This window comes from Chelmon rostratus, chromosome 17 (genome assembly GCF_017976325.1).
Source record: "Chelmon rostratus isolate fCheRos1 chromosome 17, fCheRos1.pri, whole genome shotgun sequence".
Taxonomy (NCBI): Eukaryota; Metazoa; Chordata; class Actinopteri; order Chaetodontiformes; family Chaetodontidae; genus Chelmon; species Chelmon rostratus.
The window spans coordinates 8,656,274-8,672,337 of record NC_055674.1 but is presented as its reverse complement, the minus strand read 5'-3'; the positions used below and the strand labels follow the sequence as shown (position 1 = coordinate 8,672,337).

The window sequence follows — 16,064 nt, the reverse complement described above, 5'->3', positions numbered from 1 at the left end:
TGTTTGTTAATAACTCAAGATATCCTTTCCAGGAACCGTCCTCTTTTCTTTGTTGCACTGCACAATTCTTCCAATGAGAAAAAAATCTGCAGTGTCATCTTCATTTGCCGCAATTTTACACAGGTGTTGCTTTAGCTTTGCCTGATTCCTTATTCCCTCCTCACCAGTGTGTGTTCCACTGTGAACAGCCTTCAACCAAAACTCATGCCCTGTGGTACACTGATGCCCATATCTCTCCAACTGATGTCTCACGCCTACAATTTTCCATAATATCTTCCCCAGAACTCTTTTTTTGCAGACTTAATGACTTTCTTAGACTTAGCTCTCAACCTTTTATACTCTATTACTTTGTTCTCTGTTGGTCGCATCTCTGACTGCTTTATCACATGCTTTATTCAATCACGGTGGAACCATTTATCATCCACCATTAATTTTCCTTTTCAGGTTTTTCTTTGTGGGAATGCATTCATATGCATTGCGCAATAACATTGCATATAGGCTGTCATCTATTGTTCCTTCCTAATTTACAATCTCAAGGGCTTTATCACAAATATCAGAGAGTTGCTCCCATTTTGCCTTACCGCAATCAACGTATCTTGGTCGTTTTTGCTCTTCATCTATGGGAAGTAATCAATGACCATTCTGTACCTGTGCATGAATACCAATTCTTCAACCCTCAATTCACTGGATGCTAAAGCTAAATCCATACTTTGTTCTAATATCAAACCTAGTTGGCCTGCCGTCATTTGAATATACTAACCCAGATCTTTCCATACATTCATCCACAATGCTCCCATTATCTTTCACTCTGCTGCACATAAGGGGGTAAGCATTAAAGTCACCTACCCAAATGAGCCATTTTGTCCCATCCCCTCCTCCAAATTCCTGCTAATTTGCAACCAGGGATTTTAAAAAGTCACACTATTCACTCGGTTGTGCTTCCTCCTGTGGTGGAGAGACATGACACTGAAGACAAGGTGTAACAGATGCAGCCAGAGCGGGACTTTATTTACTGAGCTCAGCACATGCAGATGTTCACAGCAAAGCCCTGTCTTATCTCATCCACATTAGTTTCTATACTTTTGCAGATGTGACCAACACCCACTTATTTTAAGACTCCAGAGACATCAGTTTACTTCAGGTCATATTTCCTAACTGGTGCTGTTATGGCTAACGTGGTAGGTTATCATGACCTAAACCTTCCAGTTATCTATCCAAGGTCTGAACATTCACAAGAGACGCACTACAGTGTCCCGTCTTTGCAAGGGTATCTTATCCTTAATGCCGCCAGTGCATATTTCATAAACAATTTCCACCACACTCCATACACTTACCACCATACACTGTAGAAGATGCTTAAGTTTCACCCTCTGGTGTTGCACATGAGATTTTACAAATGTTGCACAGCCTCCTCCTGTTTTTTCTTTTTCCTAGAACAACAACGTCTAAAACTTTCCTGAATTTACTATACCTCTAGTATATCTTTGGATAGAGCCACAAACCTTTTAAAAGGTTGCCATTAAAAACAGTGACATCAGTGTGATACTATTGTATGAATCGAACTTATATCTGTCTGTAAATAATGTGACCTGGAGACCACCCTTCCTGTTAGACATCATTTAGAATCATGAGTGTTCACTGCCCTCCAGTGGTCACAGTCCGGAACTGCAATATTTAATTTAATGTAGTTCATGCCATTTAAGTTTAAAAGATAAAATCAAATCAGTTTTATTATCATGTATATCAAACACAGAACAGCGTGTAGTTAAATTCTTCCGTGCTTAGCTCCAGAGTGTTTCATAAAAATTGATTGGTGACTGTAACAATAAATATAACTAGCAGTTTTCAATATCAGTTTGCACAACATATTATTATTATTATTATTATTATTATTATTATTGTTGTTGTTGTTGTTGTTGTTGTTGTTGTTGTTGTTGTTGTTACTATAGAGATAATCCCGCAATGGTAGTGATGTTTATACAAGTATTGATACGCACAGAATATAATATAATGACTTCTGGCAAATCTGGCAAAAAAATTCAATTAAAATACATAAATATAACGTATTATCTAAACATATAATGCCATTGACATGGTCTCAGTAATCAGAGGTGTATGGGACAAAACTATTTTGTTTTGGAGGTCACAAGTTTCAAGTGTTGATGTACCAGCAACAAGGCCATAGTCTTGTTAGACCAGGTCCAAAGTTTTAAACATTTATTCAAAGTTTTGATTTCTGTTTTGTCTCAGTGCTTCTAGTGAGAATGTAGCCTTAGTGGACCGCTGACCAGCTCCACTATGGTGATCAGTGCCACTTTTGTCATGTTGGTTATTGATTGTCCAACACACATACAGGGAAAACTTGTTTATTTAGTATTTACAACTATCAATAACACAAGTCTGATTGATTGCATTATGATGCAATCATATGCAAACCAACTGCATCTAGTAACAAATGTTTTACGAAGTGTTCCCAAGCCAATGTAGTTACAACCTTTATACAATCAAGTGTTGAACCTCGCTCCATTCTTGCTTGTGAATAACTGCACCTTTCAAGGATGCTCCTTTCATACCCAATCATGATACTGTCACCCTTTACCAATGAACCTCTGATCCAAACAGGTGTTTTTGGAGCATTCCACAACTTTCTCAGTCTTTTGTTGCCCTTGCCCCAACTTGTTTGACAGGGGCAACAAAACATGTTACTGGCATCAAATTCAGAACATATTTACATAAATCAATGATGTTGATGAGGTGTAACATTAAATGTATTGTCTGTGTACTGTTTTCAATTGCATATACGTCAAAAATCAGATCGATTTATCCCACTGTTTTGTTTTACACAGCGTCCCAATCTTTTTGGCATCAGGGTTGTATTTTTTATACTGTAGGACAATATCTAGTGTGGACAGTTTGGAAGGGGATTGGCTGGAACGTAGATATATGACAGGTAGGCAGCAGCAACACATACAGCATCGTGGCATATATTTTAATTTTGTTTGAACATTTGGATAGTAAAAGCAGGTGATACACAATCTGGAGCAAAGATAACTTTATTATGCACAAAATATTTCAATCAAACGAACATTCGGAGAAATTACATATGAGTGGTTGTTTTAAGTGGTTCCATTTATGAATGTCCCACTAAATGTGGGCGCATTGGATTCACTACCATACACATTCAGACTAGGATCCAGATGTACTGCGAGGTGTTTTTTCAGATTACAGTTCTTTGTGAAACCCTTGCCACATTTGATACAAACAAAAGGTTTTTCTCCTGTGTGCGTGCGCTGATGCATATCAAGAGTGCATTTCTGAATAAAGCCCTTTCCACAAATAGGACAGCGGTATGGCTTCTCCCCAGTGTGTGTGCGCTGGTGTGTATACAGATGCCCCTTCTGTGCGTATCTCTTCCCACACAGTGTGCATCTGAACGGTTTCTCTCCTGTGTGACTTCTCTGGTGGATTTCGAGCTGGCTAAAGCATCTGAAGCTCTTGCCGCACTGCAAGCAGCCGAACCTCTTAGCAGCTGAGTTTCTCAAGTTGTGAAGCTTCATGTTCCTGAGCACATTTAAGCTTTGGGAGGCAACATTTTGACCCAAGCTTTTGCCAGCCTCTAGGTTTGTGTGTGCGGGTGTAAACTGTGGATTCCACTGGGTTTCCCTCCTCCCTGGTCCAGCAAGAGACGACTGGGTGCTCAGGATCACAAAGCTGTCAGGAAAGCGAGGCTGCTGATGTTCTGCGACTGGTTTTGGACGCTGAATCACTTCCGGACTCTTTTGGATGTCTGTGACTGCTTCCCTTCCTGTTGACAGTATATGAGCATGTTAAAATTTGGACCGGTTTTTACCGTGATGACCCTGAGGCCACAAACCAGGTGCCAGTCCACTTATGGTGACTCAGTGTCCACTTAATGATACTAAAAAAGCTATCAAGTTAGATGCTGTACATGCATACTTTCATTTAGTACTTACTTTTTTCACTCGTCCTATCTTGCTCAGTGTCTTCATTGTCCAAGTCTGATGGCTCTTCCTTAACAACTATCAATTCAGGCTGCTCTTTTGGTGGATTTGGGGGCTGATGAGAAAACAGCACATGCACTTGCTCCAAAAAAGGAACATAGTATAATATTGTGACATAATATGATCAGTGTAGGACTCACTTCAGCTGCGGCATGCTCTTCAACTTGATGCAAACTGCTCCTCTCAGTCTGAAGAGTGGAGTAAGTTATGCTTTCCCACGGGCTCTCACTAGGATGCAATAAACTTAGATTAAATACACCAGGCAGAGTGTCGCTGACAGCAAAGGTCATGATGGAGACGGATTTATAGGCAGGCATACTGCCAACCTACAGGACAAACCGGAATCAACAAGCCTACCTTTTGATGGCAGGTCTTGTCCTGTCGGGCTCCAATACTCCGTCCTCTGGACCATCCCTCACCACTGAGCATGCTGCGACTGCTGCGTCCTGCCTGCTCCCCTGTGCAATGTAAAGCAATTTCTCCATTAGCTGCAGTTTCTCTGTGAGCGAGGCAATTTCGTTGCGCCCTCGAGTTATCTCTATTTTCAGCATCTTCGACTCGATCTCGACCAGTTTGCTTATTTCCATTACAGCTGTTTTGGATAACGCGTCCATGATGGAAACGAGCTGCGTCTGGAAAGAGAAGACTGTCGACATGGTTTTAAAGCGTCTGTTAATATGCGAGACGGTGTTGTTGCAGGCGAGTGGTCTTAATGTTCGCTGTAAAATGAAGTTACAACGTATTACACGAGAAAGGCTGCGTGTGCATGCCCAAAAGATACGCGAGTGCCTCTTCAAAACTCAAGTAATTGGATGCAGTGTTGCCATCTACCGGCTGGGAGTACGCATCGCAGCCGCACTTAAAAGTACAAAATTGTTTCTTAATTTTGACACAGCTTCCTTCGATAACTTCAGCCTCTATCGATGTTGTGTGAATGTTCTCTAAATCTTTGACATATTCAGTCGCCCGGTCTTTAATTTGTTGGTCCAAACGCTACGTTTTATGTCGTCGTAACAGCTTAATCTATGACTACGTTTACCAGAATGCAGTGCGGTCTTAACACAGAACGTGATTGGCTGCTGGGAACTCGTTTCAGGAAGTAGTGGGCCGTATTATATTTGCCGACTGAAAATCCTGCACATGACAATCTGCTCCAAAGCTCCTCAGTTGGTAAAGAAACTTCTTTTGTCGGAAAACTGCAAGGTTAGACCTCAAATGTCATGTTTGTTTAAGGTGTGGAGAAATGCGTATCGTTTCTGGCTAATGCAGTACCTTTCAGAAATAACTGGAGTTTATAGCTTTAGTTTCCAGTCCTCTTTTTGCACAGTCCCAGTCTAATTGCAGTTGAGTAATAAGCTAACTGTAGCATATTTTTAGTGGTATAGTAATATACCAAAAGTGGGGATTGGATGTACCAACACAATTGTTAACGTTGAGCATATTTACACAGGCATCATGATGACTTGCAAAACGGTGTTGTAATTGACTTCCTTATGTATTGCTCAAAACCTGTTTGGTATTTCTCTCTCTTCTATGCCAGTAACTCCTGTATTTACACAGCTGTGTCATGGCTGGCAGACGAGTTGTGGTGTTCCCCTCCTCAGCAGAGCTCGGACCGGTTCTGGCCCAGCTGGTGACATCTCGGGCTGAGAAGGCCATCATCTCTCGTGGCAGGTTCACCCTCGGCCTGTCTGGAGGAAGTCTTGTGTCCATGCTCAGCAAAGAGCTGCTCGCCTTGCCAGACCTGGACTGCAGCAAATGGGTGGTTGGTTTCTGTGATGAGCGATTAGTTCCCTTTGATGATCCTGAAAGCACCTATGGGCTTTACAAGGTACCTGTTCATGACTGTACTTGTTTGCACATGCCATGGTTAAATGGATTTATGGTATTTTATACATTGGGGTCAAACGTAATGCTTTGTTTCTTCTGCAGACTCATTTGTTTTCCAAGGTCAACATCCCTGACAGTGGGATCTTAACCATCGACTCCTCTCTGCCAGTTAACGAGTGTGCTGAGGACTATACCCGCAAACTCAAGGAGGTGCAGCGTCTGTTACTATCCTGTGATCAGTTCTAGTTGAAAAGTCACATAGGCATGTTCTTTTAGATAACAATATTTTGCAGAATATTTACAGGATTGTTTTGCTGATTTCAAACACACAGGCCTTCCCAGATGACAATTTCCCCGTGTTTGACTTGTTACTGCTGGGTATGGGGCCTGATGGACACACCTGCTCCCTCTTCCCAGAGCACCCTCTTCTGGAGGTGAGAGCCATCCTTTTAAATCTGATTTTCTTCGCTTGTATGTGTTTTGAATTCTTAGGAAAAAGGATGAGTGCAGAAAGATGCCCCTGCTCTGATTCGCCAGCATACACATCTCAGACTTAAGAGGATTCAGTTGATCTAACCAATCAGGGATTCTGGCATTGTTTGAAATGCGTGATTCAGATTTCATTAAAAGACACATGTTTCTTATATTTTGTGCTGATATGATCCTAAAAACATAATTCCACGTCTTGATGTTGAACCATGTTGAACAAATACTCTATTTTAGGAATGTCTATAAATTCATCGCAAATCATTAAATTGCAAGGTTTGGGGAATTCTCCATATGTTTCTGTAAATATTACCTCACAGTTACAGAAATATGTATGTTTTCCTGCAGTAAGCATATGAAACACATTATTTAATTTAATTCTGGCCTGCCTACTAATTGAGGTCTGGAGGCATCCTGGGATTTACTCTTTGATGTAGTTCCTTATTTGCTATTCAGAACAATGTGTAATTTGTCTGCATTTTTCAAGACACTCCCTTCAGTATGTATGGATCATTGATAGGCTTTGATTTAAGCACAACTTGGCCTTTGTGTTCTTCACTTTCATCCCTTGCTTCAGGCCTGTGAGGCAGTCTGGCTCATGTCGTGTTATCATGTGCTTGTCAGTTACTGTATATGCTTTGGTTGTGGTTGCCACATTGCCACTTTTTGGTGACTGTATGCATTACACATGATAGATGACTGTGTTTGGGTGTACTCCATATTCAGGAAACCAAGAAGATTGTGGCCTCCATCAGCGACTCTCCCAAACCACCACCACAGCGTGTAACTATGACTTTTCCAGTGGTGAACTCTGCACGCTGTGTGGCTTTTGTGTCAACAGGAGGAAGCAAAGCACCAGTTTTGAAGGTAACATTTAGAGACTTATATTGAACATGCACATGTCAAATTCCAAATCCTAAAACCGTGCTATTTCCATGACACAATAAATTGGCTTTGACTTGGTTCAGACACAGAACCTATTAAATATGCGACAGAGCTAAAATAGAACAATTGAAAAAATGTAATTAAGCAGACTCTGCAGGTTAATTACAGTTAAAGTTTATAGATGAACCATTAGAAACCACAATGGAACTAAAACTGAAGAAAAAAAGGAGGACAAATTTCTCACTAAAAACAAAATAATTTATGAATTATCACTTTAATGACCCACAGGCCCAGCAGAAATATGGTTCATACTACTGAGTTACATTGTATTGCTGTTGTATTGTAACACAGTGACCATTTTCTTGCAGGAAGTGCTGGAGGGTAGAGAGGGTCCAGCTTTCCCAGCAGCCCGTGTTGTCCCGACTAATGGAGAGCTGTTCTGGCTTGTTGATGACCCTGCAGCTGCCTCCTTAACCATCCAGGTAGAGAGGCGAGGCTCAGGGGCCAAACTGTAGAGCGTTCCATCTAGCAAATAAAGACAGGAAGTCAACACTGGTGTGAATGAAGAGACTGGAAAAATAGCTCAGTATAATAGCTCAGTACATTCCTACTTTCTTATGAAAGTGTTGTTGGCTTATGTAGGTGAGATAAGGAGATAGGATATAAGGATAAACAAACAAACAAGAAACACTTGAGGACAACTTTGTAATTTCCAGCATTATATGTGGCACTTATTTTAAGTTGGTTAGTGTGTGTGTGCATGTATGTGTGTCAGGGGTCTAGCTTTATTCAAGAGAGCATAAATAAATGTTTTTCTTAGCTGAAAAAAGTTGAGGAAATTAGATGAATAAAACATCAAAGTATTTTTTTGTTTGTTTTATATCTGGTCCACTAACCTGACAGTTACCTTATCAGTACACTGTGAAATATGTGTTCTTCATGCTCCTCAGCTGAGTTGCCTTCACGGCCTTTGTAAAATATCAAATCCAGTCACACCCGGACACTGAAAAACAGCATTCCTTTAGTACTTACGCTTATTTTCATTAGAAATTAAACAGAAAATGTTAATTAAACATTTGGCTTTTGTGTTTCACTGTGCATTTATGGTCACAAGTCCATCCCCTTTAAGAAGGCAGCACATACGCCCCTTTAAAGCTCAACTTCGCAGTGTTGCGTCTTCGCACATCAGGAGCTGCTGCACAGATTTTTGCTTTGCTGTGATGACCGCGCAAAGTGAAAACACAGCACTTGTATAGCAGCCTTTTAGATTTGTTTTTTTGATATATATCATACTTATTACTTAATTTATTGCCGCAATGCACGGCCTCGCTTGCTTCCCGGCCGCCCCGCTCCTCTTGCTCCTGTCCTGCTGCATTCCTGCCCGGGGATATTTTGCGGAGGAGCGCTGGAGCCCCGAGTCTCCGCTCCTCGCTCCCCGGGTCCTCCTCGCCCTCGTCTGCAGAAACTCCGAGCACTCTTTGCCGTATTTCCTCGGTACCATTGAGCGCCTCAACTATCCCAAGGACCGTATGGCTCTGTGGTAAGTTGTTGGACATGTTCATGTTTTCTCGCATGCTAGTAAGCAGCTAAAAAGTAAAGTTAACGTTCCAGTCGCTAGCTAGGTGAGAAAGTTTTATTATTTTTCCTTAGGTGTCTGCCTGAATGCGACTATTTTGGTAAAACGGTGCATTGCTCCTCGTTTTGGGGAAGCGTAAAAGTGGGGTGGACCCGCAGAGAAACGGTAATAATGGTGTCAGTTGCGTTGCGGGTTAAAAAATGTCCAACAAATTTTATCAAGCACGAAAACAACAAAGTAACGGTTAACTAACAACTAAACTTACTGTGTGCGACAGAGGTGAGCACATCTGGTCACTGCTCATCACAGTGGCCATGCATTGATCCGTATACGTGGAGGGGAGGGGACTGATTCGTCCACGAGGGGAGCTGCTTGAGTCAACATACAAATTCTAACAAAGCGAAATATTGCTGCGTCTGCACTCTCCATTAATACACACCTTTTAGGCCATCCAAAGTGTTTATCTCCCCTCCCCTCATAAAACCTCCTGACCACCAGTTAGGCCTCTGTAATTAACCACTGCAGTGATTGACTCCCATACATGTCAGGGACCAGACACATTTTACAGACCAGTTATCTCCCATCTTGTAAAGCTTAAGCCCCAGGGAGTCCCTCGGGTGATGAGCTTTGCTGCATTACTGTAGGAGGATGTGGAAATTGAATTTTAAGGCATAAGTTTTCTCTTACGCCATTAAGTATAACAAACAAGTAATCACTAACCTAACTACATTCTGTTTTAGCCCTCTTATCCAATATAATGGAGTGATGAGAAAAAAATGACAATTTGTTTATTTAGCTTCGTAAAGGGGCAGTGCGACCTTGAATATTCATTCTACATGCTAAATTATTTTGAAACTACAAAGTAGTTGTGTAATGGATTTCTATACATGTGTTTCTGTAAGTTATTTCCAGACCCAACACAGTCGTGCCCTGTCTGTCATTTGTAACAAACTTAACTTTCCTACATAATTACATTGTGGGAAGTGCAAATGGATGTTATAGACTATTTAAACATCTATTGAACAATGCTCAGGAATGAGTTGAGGGAAGTGAAAGGAAGATATTTTTCACATAATAACTAAACAACATGCTCCAACAGCCCCTTGTGCTTATACCCTCAGAGCTCTGAGCAGTGTGCCTGACTGCCTCGATGGCTCTGAGGGGTTTGCCCTTCACTCACCAACTTGACGAACAAGTTTCACTCAAGCGAGGGCCTTCAAGTGGAGTTTGATTTCTCCCTTTTTGTGTTTGGTGCTCATAAAAGTCTTGTGTAAATACGTTCGAGGCCAAGACGGTTTTGTTTTGACAAGTTCTGCAGCGGCATTAAGATGCATCTGGAAAATGCAAACAGCTGTGAGATGTTGTAAACACTGCACTCTGTGCTTTTTGCCAAAGCTTTTTGCAGCAGCTTGTAAGGACGCCAAAGCCTTGGAATCAAGAATGGCATAACTGTCATTTAAATCTTTGTTGTCTGCAATTAGCCCCACATTTCTGCTCCGGTAGAGCACCGATAGACCAGATGTAAGCCAGGCACCATTTGTAGATGTATGTTTAGAGCACCATGGTTCAAACATTTATTTGAGCTGAACATGAGGCGGAAGAGTTGGTGCTATTCAAAGTTTGAGAACTTGGAAGGATGGACAGCAGGAGCAAGGGAAGAAGTGGTTTAGCAGGGAGCTGCAGTGTTCTCACAGATCCATGTGAAATCTGTCAAGAGAACCCCGCCTGGCTGTCCTCCTTCTGAGCGAAGTATCAAACTCAGCTGCCTTTAGTGCAGCTGTTCAATTCATGCGGCAAAGAATGCCGTCTTACAGTACACTAGATGGAAGAAAGAAGGGCTATGGTTGATTATTTGTGGCATGATTTCTCTCTAGAGATTCAAGCAGATGTGAGGACTCTAAGATTTACACGTGGCTTGATTTCCTTCCTCTGCCGAATCATATGCAAACAAACATGCAAGCTGTGTAACATATGTCTCATGCACGGCTTCAACCAGTTCAAATCACTTCCCTTCTGTTCTTAACTATCGCAGACAAAAGTTTCACTTCTGTAATGTTATTTCTTGAATACTGAAAAGTTTATTTATTTATTATTAGATTTCCTGAATTTAACATTCCTTAAAGTGTGATACAGTAGCTTAGATTATATCAACTAGATGTACAGTGTTTTTTGTTTTGTACCGCCAGTATCATTAACACTTGTGTCAGTTCTCACAGCTGCAGACAATGAGCTTAGAAAAAGTGAACACTGGGCTTCTGTTGTTTGAGTGGTGGTATCATCTTTCAGTTCTTGTCTCAGCTTGAATCTAGCCTTGCACTCATGCTACATTCAACCATTGTTACTCTTTCTCACTTATTTGCCTCAGTTGTTGATATATAATGTTTAACTCCTCTGGTGTTGAATACCCTTCATCCAAATCGTTAAAATGTGTTGTATATTGACAGGGTAGCAACTGATCATAACAAGGACAACACTACATCCATTCTGCGCGACTGGCTTGTCAAGGTGCAAAACTTTTACCATTATGTGGAGTGGAGGCCAAAAGAGGAACCCAGGTTGGTTATTTAGTGGCGATTCAAGTGAAATGTTGTGTTAAATGGCTCACAGAGCTGCCAAATTTAGTCTGATAAGTATCTGAATGTCTCTTGTAGCCATTATAAGGATGAAGACGGTCCAAAGGAGTGGACAGACCTCCGTTATGAGCATGTTATGAAACTTCGGCAAGTGGCGCTGGAGTCTGCTCGTGAGATGTGGGCGGACTACTTTATGGTAGGTCAGCTTCAATTTACAGGCACAATGACACAAAAAATTCCATATTAAGCACTGGGCCAATGCTCCCACCCGGGCTATCTTTATTGTTCAATAGTAGCAGCAGCAGGATAAGTACAGACTCAAGTCCGAAGCACCAGGAAGGGTGTTAAAAATTGACCAAGTTATATTTTTCTGTCTCTTATGGTTAAAGTTTGTCTGGTCTGGTTCATCTGGATCCTTACACTGTCACAAAGCTTGACATGAACCATATTTTAATATGCAGCTCAGTGCACATTTCTATTTGTGTTCCTCAGACCAGCCCACATTGTCGCGCTTCTGTGGGGTATAATTTTGAAGCAAAGTGCATCCAGGATTGCAATAATTTTGTGCTACAAATTTTTGGAGCCAGGCTTCTCCCTTGAAAACAGATTTGAAATGAAAAGCCTGTGTTTCTTGTTGTCCCTGGTTTAACCTTTCTGACCTGTTTTGAGCATTAAGCATTTTTTCTGAAGATGCCTAAGTCAGTTTATGGTTCGCCACACATACACTCCTTTGACTGCTTACAAACGTCTTTTACAGTTCATCCTCTCTTCCTTGTGTAGGTGGTGGACTGTGATAACCTCCTCACCAATCCCGATGTTCTCTGGAAGCTCATGAAAGAGAATAAAACCATCATTGCTCCAATGCTTGAATCCCGCGCGGCTTATTCAAACTTCTGGTGTGGAATGACCTCCCAGGTACTGTGCTGACAATTGGGTGTACATGCATGTGTATGTCCAGCGTTTCCTAAGGATTTGGTTTATTTAATGAATGCTGTTCAATCCTCTCTGAACTCACCTGTTAATTAACTCTGCTTTGTCAGGGTTATTATAAGCGCACCCCTGCCTACATACCAATAAGGAAGCAGGTGCGGAAGGGCTGTTTTGCAGTTCCCATGGTTCACTCCACCTTCCTCATAGACCTCAGGAAGGAGGCGTCCAGGCAGCTAGCATTTCATCCGCCACACCCAGAATACAGCTGGGCTTTTGATGACATCATTGTGTTTGCCTACTCTGCTCGGATGGCAGGTATTTTACAATTCAAGTCTTAAAATCAAAAATGTTATGGATTTGTCTTTCACCTAACATTCATGTTGTACCTTCAGATTGAAAACATTCAGACTGAGAAAACATATGCATACTCTGCTCTCTACAGACATCCAAATGTTTGTTTGTAATAAGGAGACCTATGGTTACCTTCCTGTGCCACTGCGATCTCACAATACTTTACAAGATGAAGCTGACAGCTTCTTGCACACCACGCTGGAGGTCAATGGTGAGCACCATGCATTCAGACTGAGGGCTATACTTTTGCATCCAACTCCCTTTTTTTCCCTCTGGCCTGAAGTCTGTACTCTACATCTGCTGCTTTATCTAGCGATAACTACCAGCATGGGTTTCCATATTTCATTTATACCATTTCTGCATCCATCCTCCCTGTCACTGTGTAGTGCGAAATCGCCCAGTGATGCCTTCCAAATACATTCGTGTTCCTAGAAAACAACCTGACAAACTGGGCTTCGATGAGGTGAGTAACAAGTGATGTGAAGATGGAGTCTGCAAAAATGGCCCTCTTTCCATTTCTGTGCTGAATGCTTCCCCCCGCTGTTAGAAGTCTGTAATTACATTGGCTCCACTCTTGCCCGCATGCAGGTGTTTATGATAAACCTGAAGAGGCGAACTGACCGCAGAGAACGTATGCTCAGGTCGTTATATGAGCAGGAGATTGCTTGTAAGGTCATTGCAGCTGTCGATGGAAAGTAAGTTCACTCTGTTTAATTAGCACTTCTTTAGTCCTTGGTAATGCCACATGTCTGCCTTTGTCATTACCAATTTGCTCTTCTATGTCTATGTCAGAGCGATGAATATCAGTGAAGTTCATGCTCTGGGCATCCACATGCTCCCTGGGTACAGTGACCCTTATCATGGTCGACCACTGACAAAGGGAGAGCTGGGATGCTTCCTTTCCCACTACAACATCTGGAAGGAGGTGAGCCTCAGAAGCCAAGTGAATATTTGTTAACCAGACGGATTGGTGACGTATTGCTAAATCTGTATTTGCCCTTAGATTGTGGAGCGACGACTGCAAACCTCCCTGGTGATTGAAGATGACCTGCGCTTCGAGGTCTTCTTCAAACGTCGCTTGATGAACTTGATGAGTGAGCTGAAGGATGAAGGACTGGACTGGGATCTCATGTGAGTTTTTGCTTCCTTCACAATCTTTAATTCTATCTTTATTCTTTCAAGCTTTCACTTGCTTCTGACTTCTCTCTTTTCTGTCTTCCAGTTATATTGGCCGAAAGAGAATGCAAGTGGATCGTCCGGAGAAAGCAGTGCCTAATATACACAACCTGGTGGAAGCAGACTATTCATATTGGACACTAGGTTATATGATATCACTGCAAGGTGCAGAGAAGCTTTTGAAAGCAGACCCACTAAAGAGGATTTTGCCAGTGGATGAGTTTCTTCCTATCATGTACAATAAACACCCTGTGTAAGTGTTTGTGTTTGCTGCCTAGTACATGTACACATACATAACGTCTACATGTGCCCTTTTTTCTGTTTTTTTCTTGACATTACATTCTCCTCCACAGGTCGGATTATATGGAACAGTTTGAAACCAGGGACCTGAAGGCATTTTCAGCCGAGCCTCTTCTAGTGTATCCAACACACTACACGGGCGACAAAGGATACATCAGTGACACTGAGACCTCCACAGTGTGGGACAATGACAAGGTCCGTACAGACTGGGACAGAGCACGCTCAGGAAAAACCCATGAGCAGGCTGAGATCAGCACTGAGGCTCAGAATTCAGATGTGCTCCAGTCGCCTTTGGACAGTACGGCACGGGACGAGCTATGAGAGGAACTAAATAAGATCCTTGAATTTAGAGCTGCAAATAGGACAAACCCCCTTACTTCCATAATCATGTTTCATCTTTGATACTTTAGATTTAGCATTGCAGCAGGGGATGTGACATCAGAGTTTGCAGAGAGATTTAATTTATCCAGGTGTGAAAAGTTGAAAAGGGATCAGGTGTGTCATATGATTTCTTTCATGTCATTTGTAGTTTTCACTTTATGAAGGCACTAGACTTGCCATGTGGAATGGCATTTGCAGTACCCAAGTTCTGTCTGTCATACAGAAATGAACCTATAGATTAGTAAAGAATACAACTGGATTGTTACATTTCTGTCATTGGGCAGTGCTAATTTGGGATTACACTGTGTAATGCTTTTTTTTTCATACATTTCTCAAGACTGCAAATGAATGAGGCTATAACCATACTGTATGCCACTCAGCAAAATCAAGACTTTCCCAGACACTCACATCCTAAATCAGCTAGCAGTCATTCTAAATTCATTGGTCTCTGTTGTGAAAAGACCAAGAGGAAAAACACGTGCATGTTTTTTGCTTTGATCCTTAGTATTTTCTCATTTTAAACTGAATTATACTGTGTTTTGAATAATCATTAGCCAACACTTCAGATGCTTGCAGCAAAGCTTTACCAAAATGACAAAACACACAAGTGCCAGAATCATAGATTTAGTATATACCAATGCAGTTTGTTATTCCTGTGTCCACACCACTTTTGGATTGTTTCCAGACCAATGCCACGAACCAGCTGTTGACATGGTTATAGACGGGACAAACCACTGTACACACCTCAAACTTGGTGGTTTAGGGAGGAACATGCTTATAAATGCCTTTAAGTCCCCTCAAAAAGAACCCACCCAACCACATCCAAACACACATCGGTCTCTCCACCTCTTAGTCATTCTCAGTTAAAGCTGAATTTGAGCATTTTTGGTGAGCAAGACTTGATAAAACATCCCTGCAAAAGATGCGGAGTTTGGATCACCTTACTTGTTGCAGATTATTTATTCTGTCATGTTTTCGCGTCACATGGCTTCACTAAGTCTTCCAGGAAGTTGATTTTTGTAGGGTATTAATGGGAGCCGTTCACCTTTGGATAATGCACAAAAATGTTAGGGGTGCATTGTTCCGAAAAGAAATAAAATGTTTTATTTTTAAAAAGAGTTGAATTTGTCGTTACTGTCACGGGGTCATGCTGGTATGATCAGTTTTCTCTGTTAATGTTGGTTGTGCAAATTTAACTTAACTGACAGTGGAATGTTGTAGCCAGTCAAAAGGTGGTGTGAATAGACAAAACCCACAGTTCACCACTTCACTTTATCCCTTAGAGCAAATTTGCACTCTGTAACAGAAAGTGTTGATGTATTATTGTGACAGAGCAGAGGGATAATATTTTGCCTCAGTAACTGTTTATTGAGACCTCATTTACACCTTATATGCATGCATTTATACCTAATTCATTACTTTGACAGAAACATTGCTTACGCAAGACAAGCGTGTAGCACTGAGCTTGCTCTCACTTGTTTTATCTTGGCAGCCCTCAAGGTGTCATCATTTTACTGACACTGCTTGAACTTTCCAGTGAGAGACAAGCTGCCA

The 16,064-nt window shown here is 41.6% G+C and overlaps 3 protein-coding genes across 6 annotated transcripts; 2 read left to right on the top strand and 1 right to left on the bottom strand.

The window, feature by feature from the left end:
• Positions 1-3,040: 3,040 nt before the first annotated feature.
• On the bottom strand, positions 3,041-4,808 carry LOC121621411 (zinc finger protein 382-like). Of its 2 annotated transcripts, XM_041957877.1 has the most exons (4): positions 4,380-4,808; positions 4,163-4,250; positions 3,975-4,077; positions 3,041-3,805 (listed from the first exon to the last, which is right to left on the bottom strand). In XM_041957877.1, exons 1-4 carry the CDS (start codon positions 4,676-4,678, stop codon positions 3,117-3,119), a joined length of 1,179 nt encoding a protein of 392 aa, XP_041813811.1. In that variant the 5' UTR covers positions 4,679-4,808; the 3' UTR covers positions 3,041-3,116. The 2 variants fall into 2 exon arrangements, with proteins under 2 accessions (XP_041813811.1, XP_041813812.1); XM_041957878.1 differs by lacking the exon at positions 3,975-4,077 and having other exon boundaries at positions 3,708-3,805.
• pgls (6-phosphogluconolactonase) lies at positions 4,408-8,290 on the top strand. 3 transcript variants are annotated; one of them, XM_041957882.1, is made up of 6 exons: positions 4,408-4,489; positions 5,563-5,853; positions 5,955-6,062; positions 6,185-6,286; positions 7,065-7,205; positions 7,592-8,290. In XM_041957882.1, the coding sequence occupies exons 2-6, from the start codon at positions 5,590-5,592 to the stop codon at positions 7,736-7,738; spliced, it is 762 nt and encodes a 253-aa protein (XP_041813816.1). In that variant the 5' UTR covers positions 4,408-4,489; positions 5,563-5,589; the 3' UTR covers positions 7,739-8,290. The 3 variants fall into 3 exon arrangements, with proteins under 3 accessions (XP_041813816.1, XP_041813815.1, XP_041813814.1); XM_041957881.1 differs by lacking the exon at positions 4,408-4,489 and adding an exon at positions 5,037-5,192; XM_041957880.1 differs by lacking the exon at positions 4,408-4,489 and adding an exon at positions 5,038-5,225.
• Positions 8,291-8,378: 88 nt separating this feature from the next.
• Positions 8,379-15,629, top strand: colgalt1a (collagen beta(1-O)galactosyltransferase 1a). The gene is made up of 12 exons (XM_041957873.1): positions 8,379-8,763; positions 11,244-11,354; positions 11,451-11,568; positions 12,153-12,287; positions 12,413-12,617; positions 12,745-12,864; positions 13,040-13,116; positions 13,242-13,348; positions 13,446-13,578; positions 13,657-13,784; positions 13,876-14,082; positions 14,183-15,629. Exons 1-12 carry the CDS (start codon positions 8,540-8,542, stop codon positions 14,448-14,450), a joined length of 1,833 nt encoding a protein of 610 aa, XP_041813807.1. The 5' UTR covers positions 8,379-8,539; the 3' UTR covers positions 14,451-15,629.
• Positions 15,630-16,064: the final 435 nt, after the last annotated feature.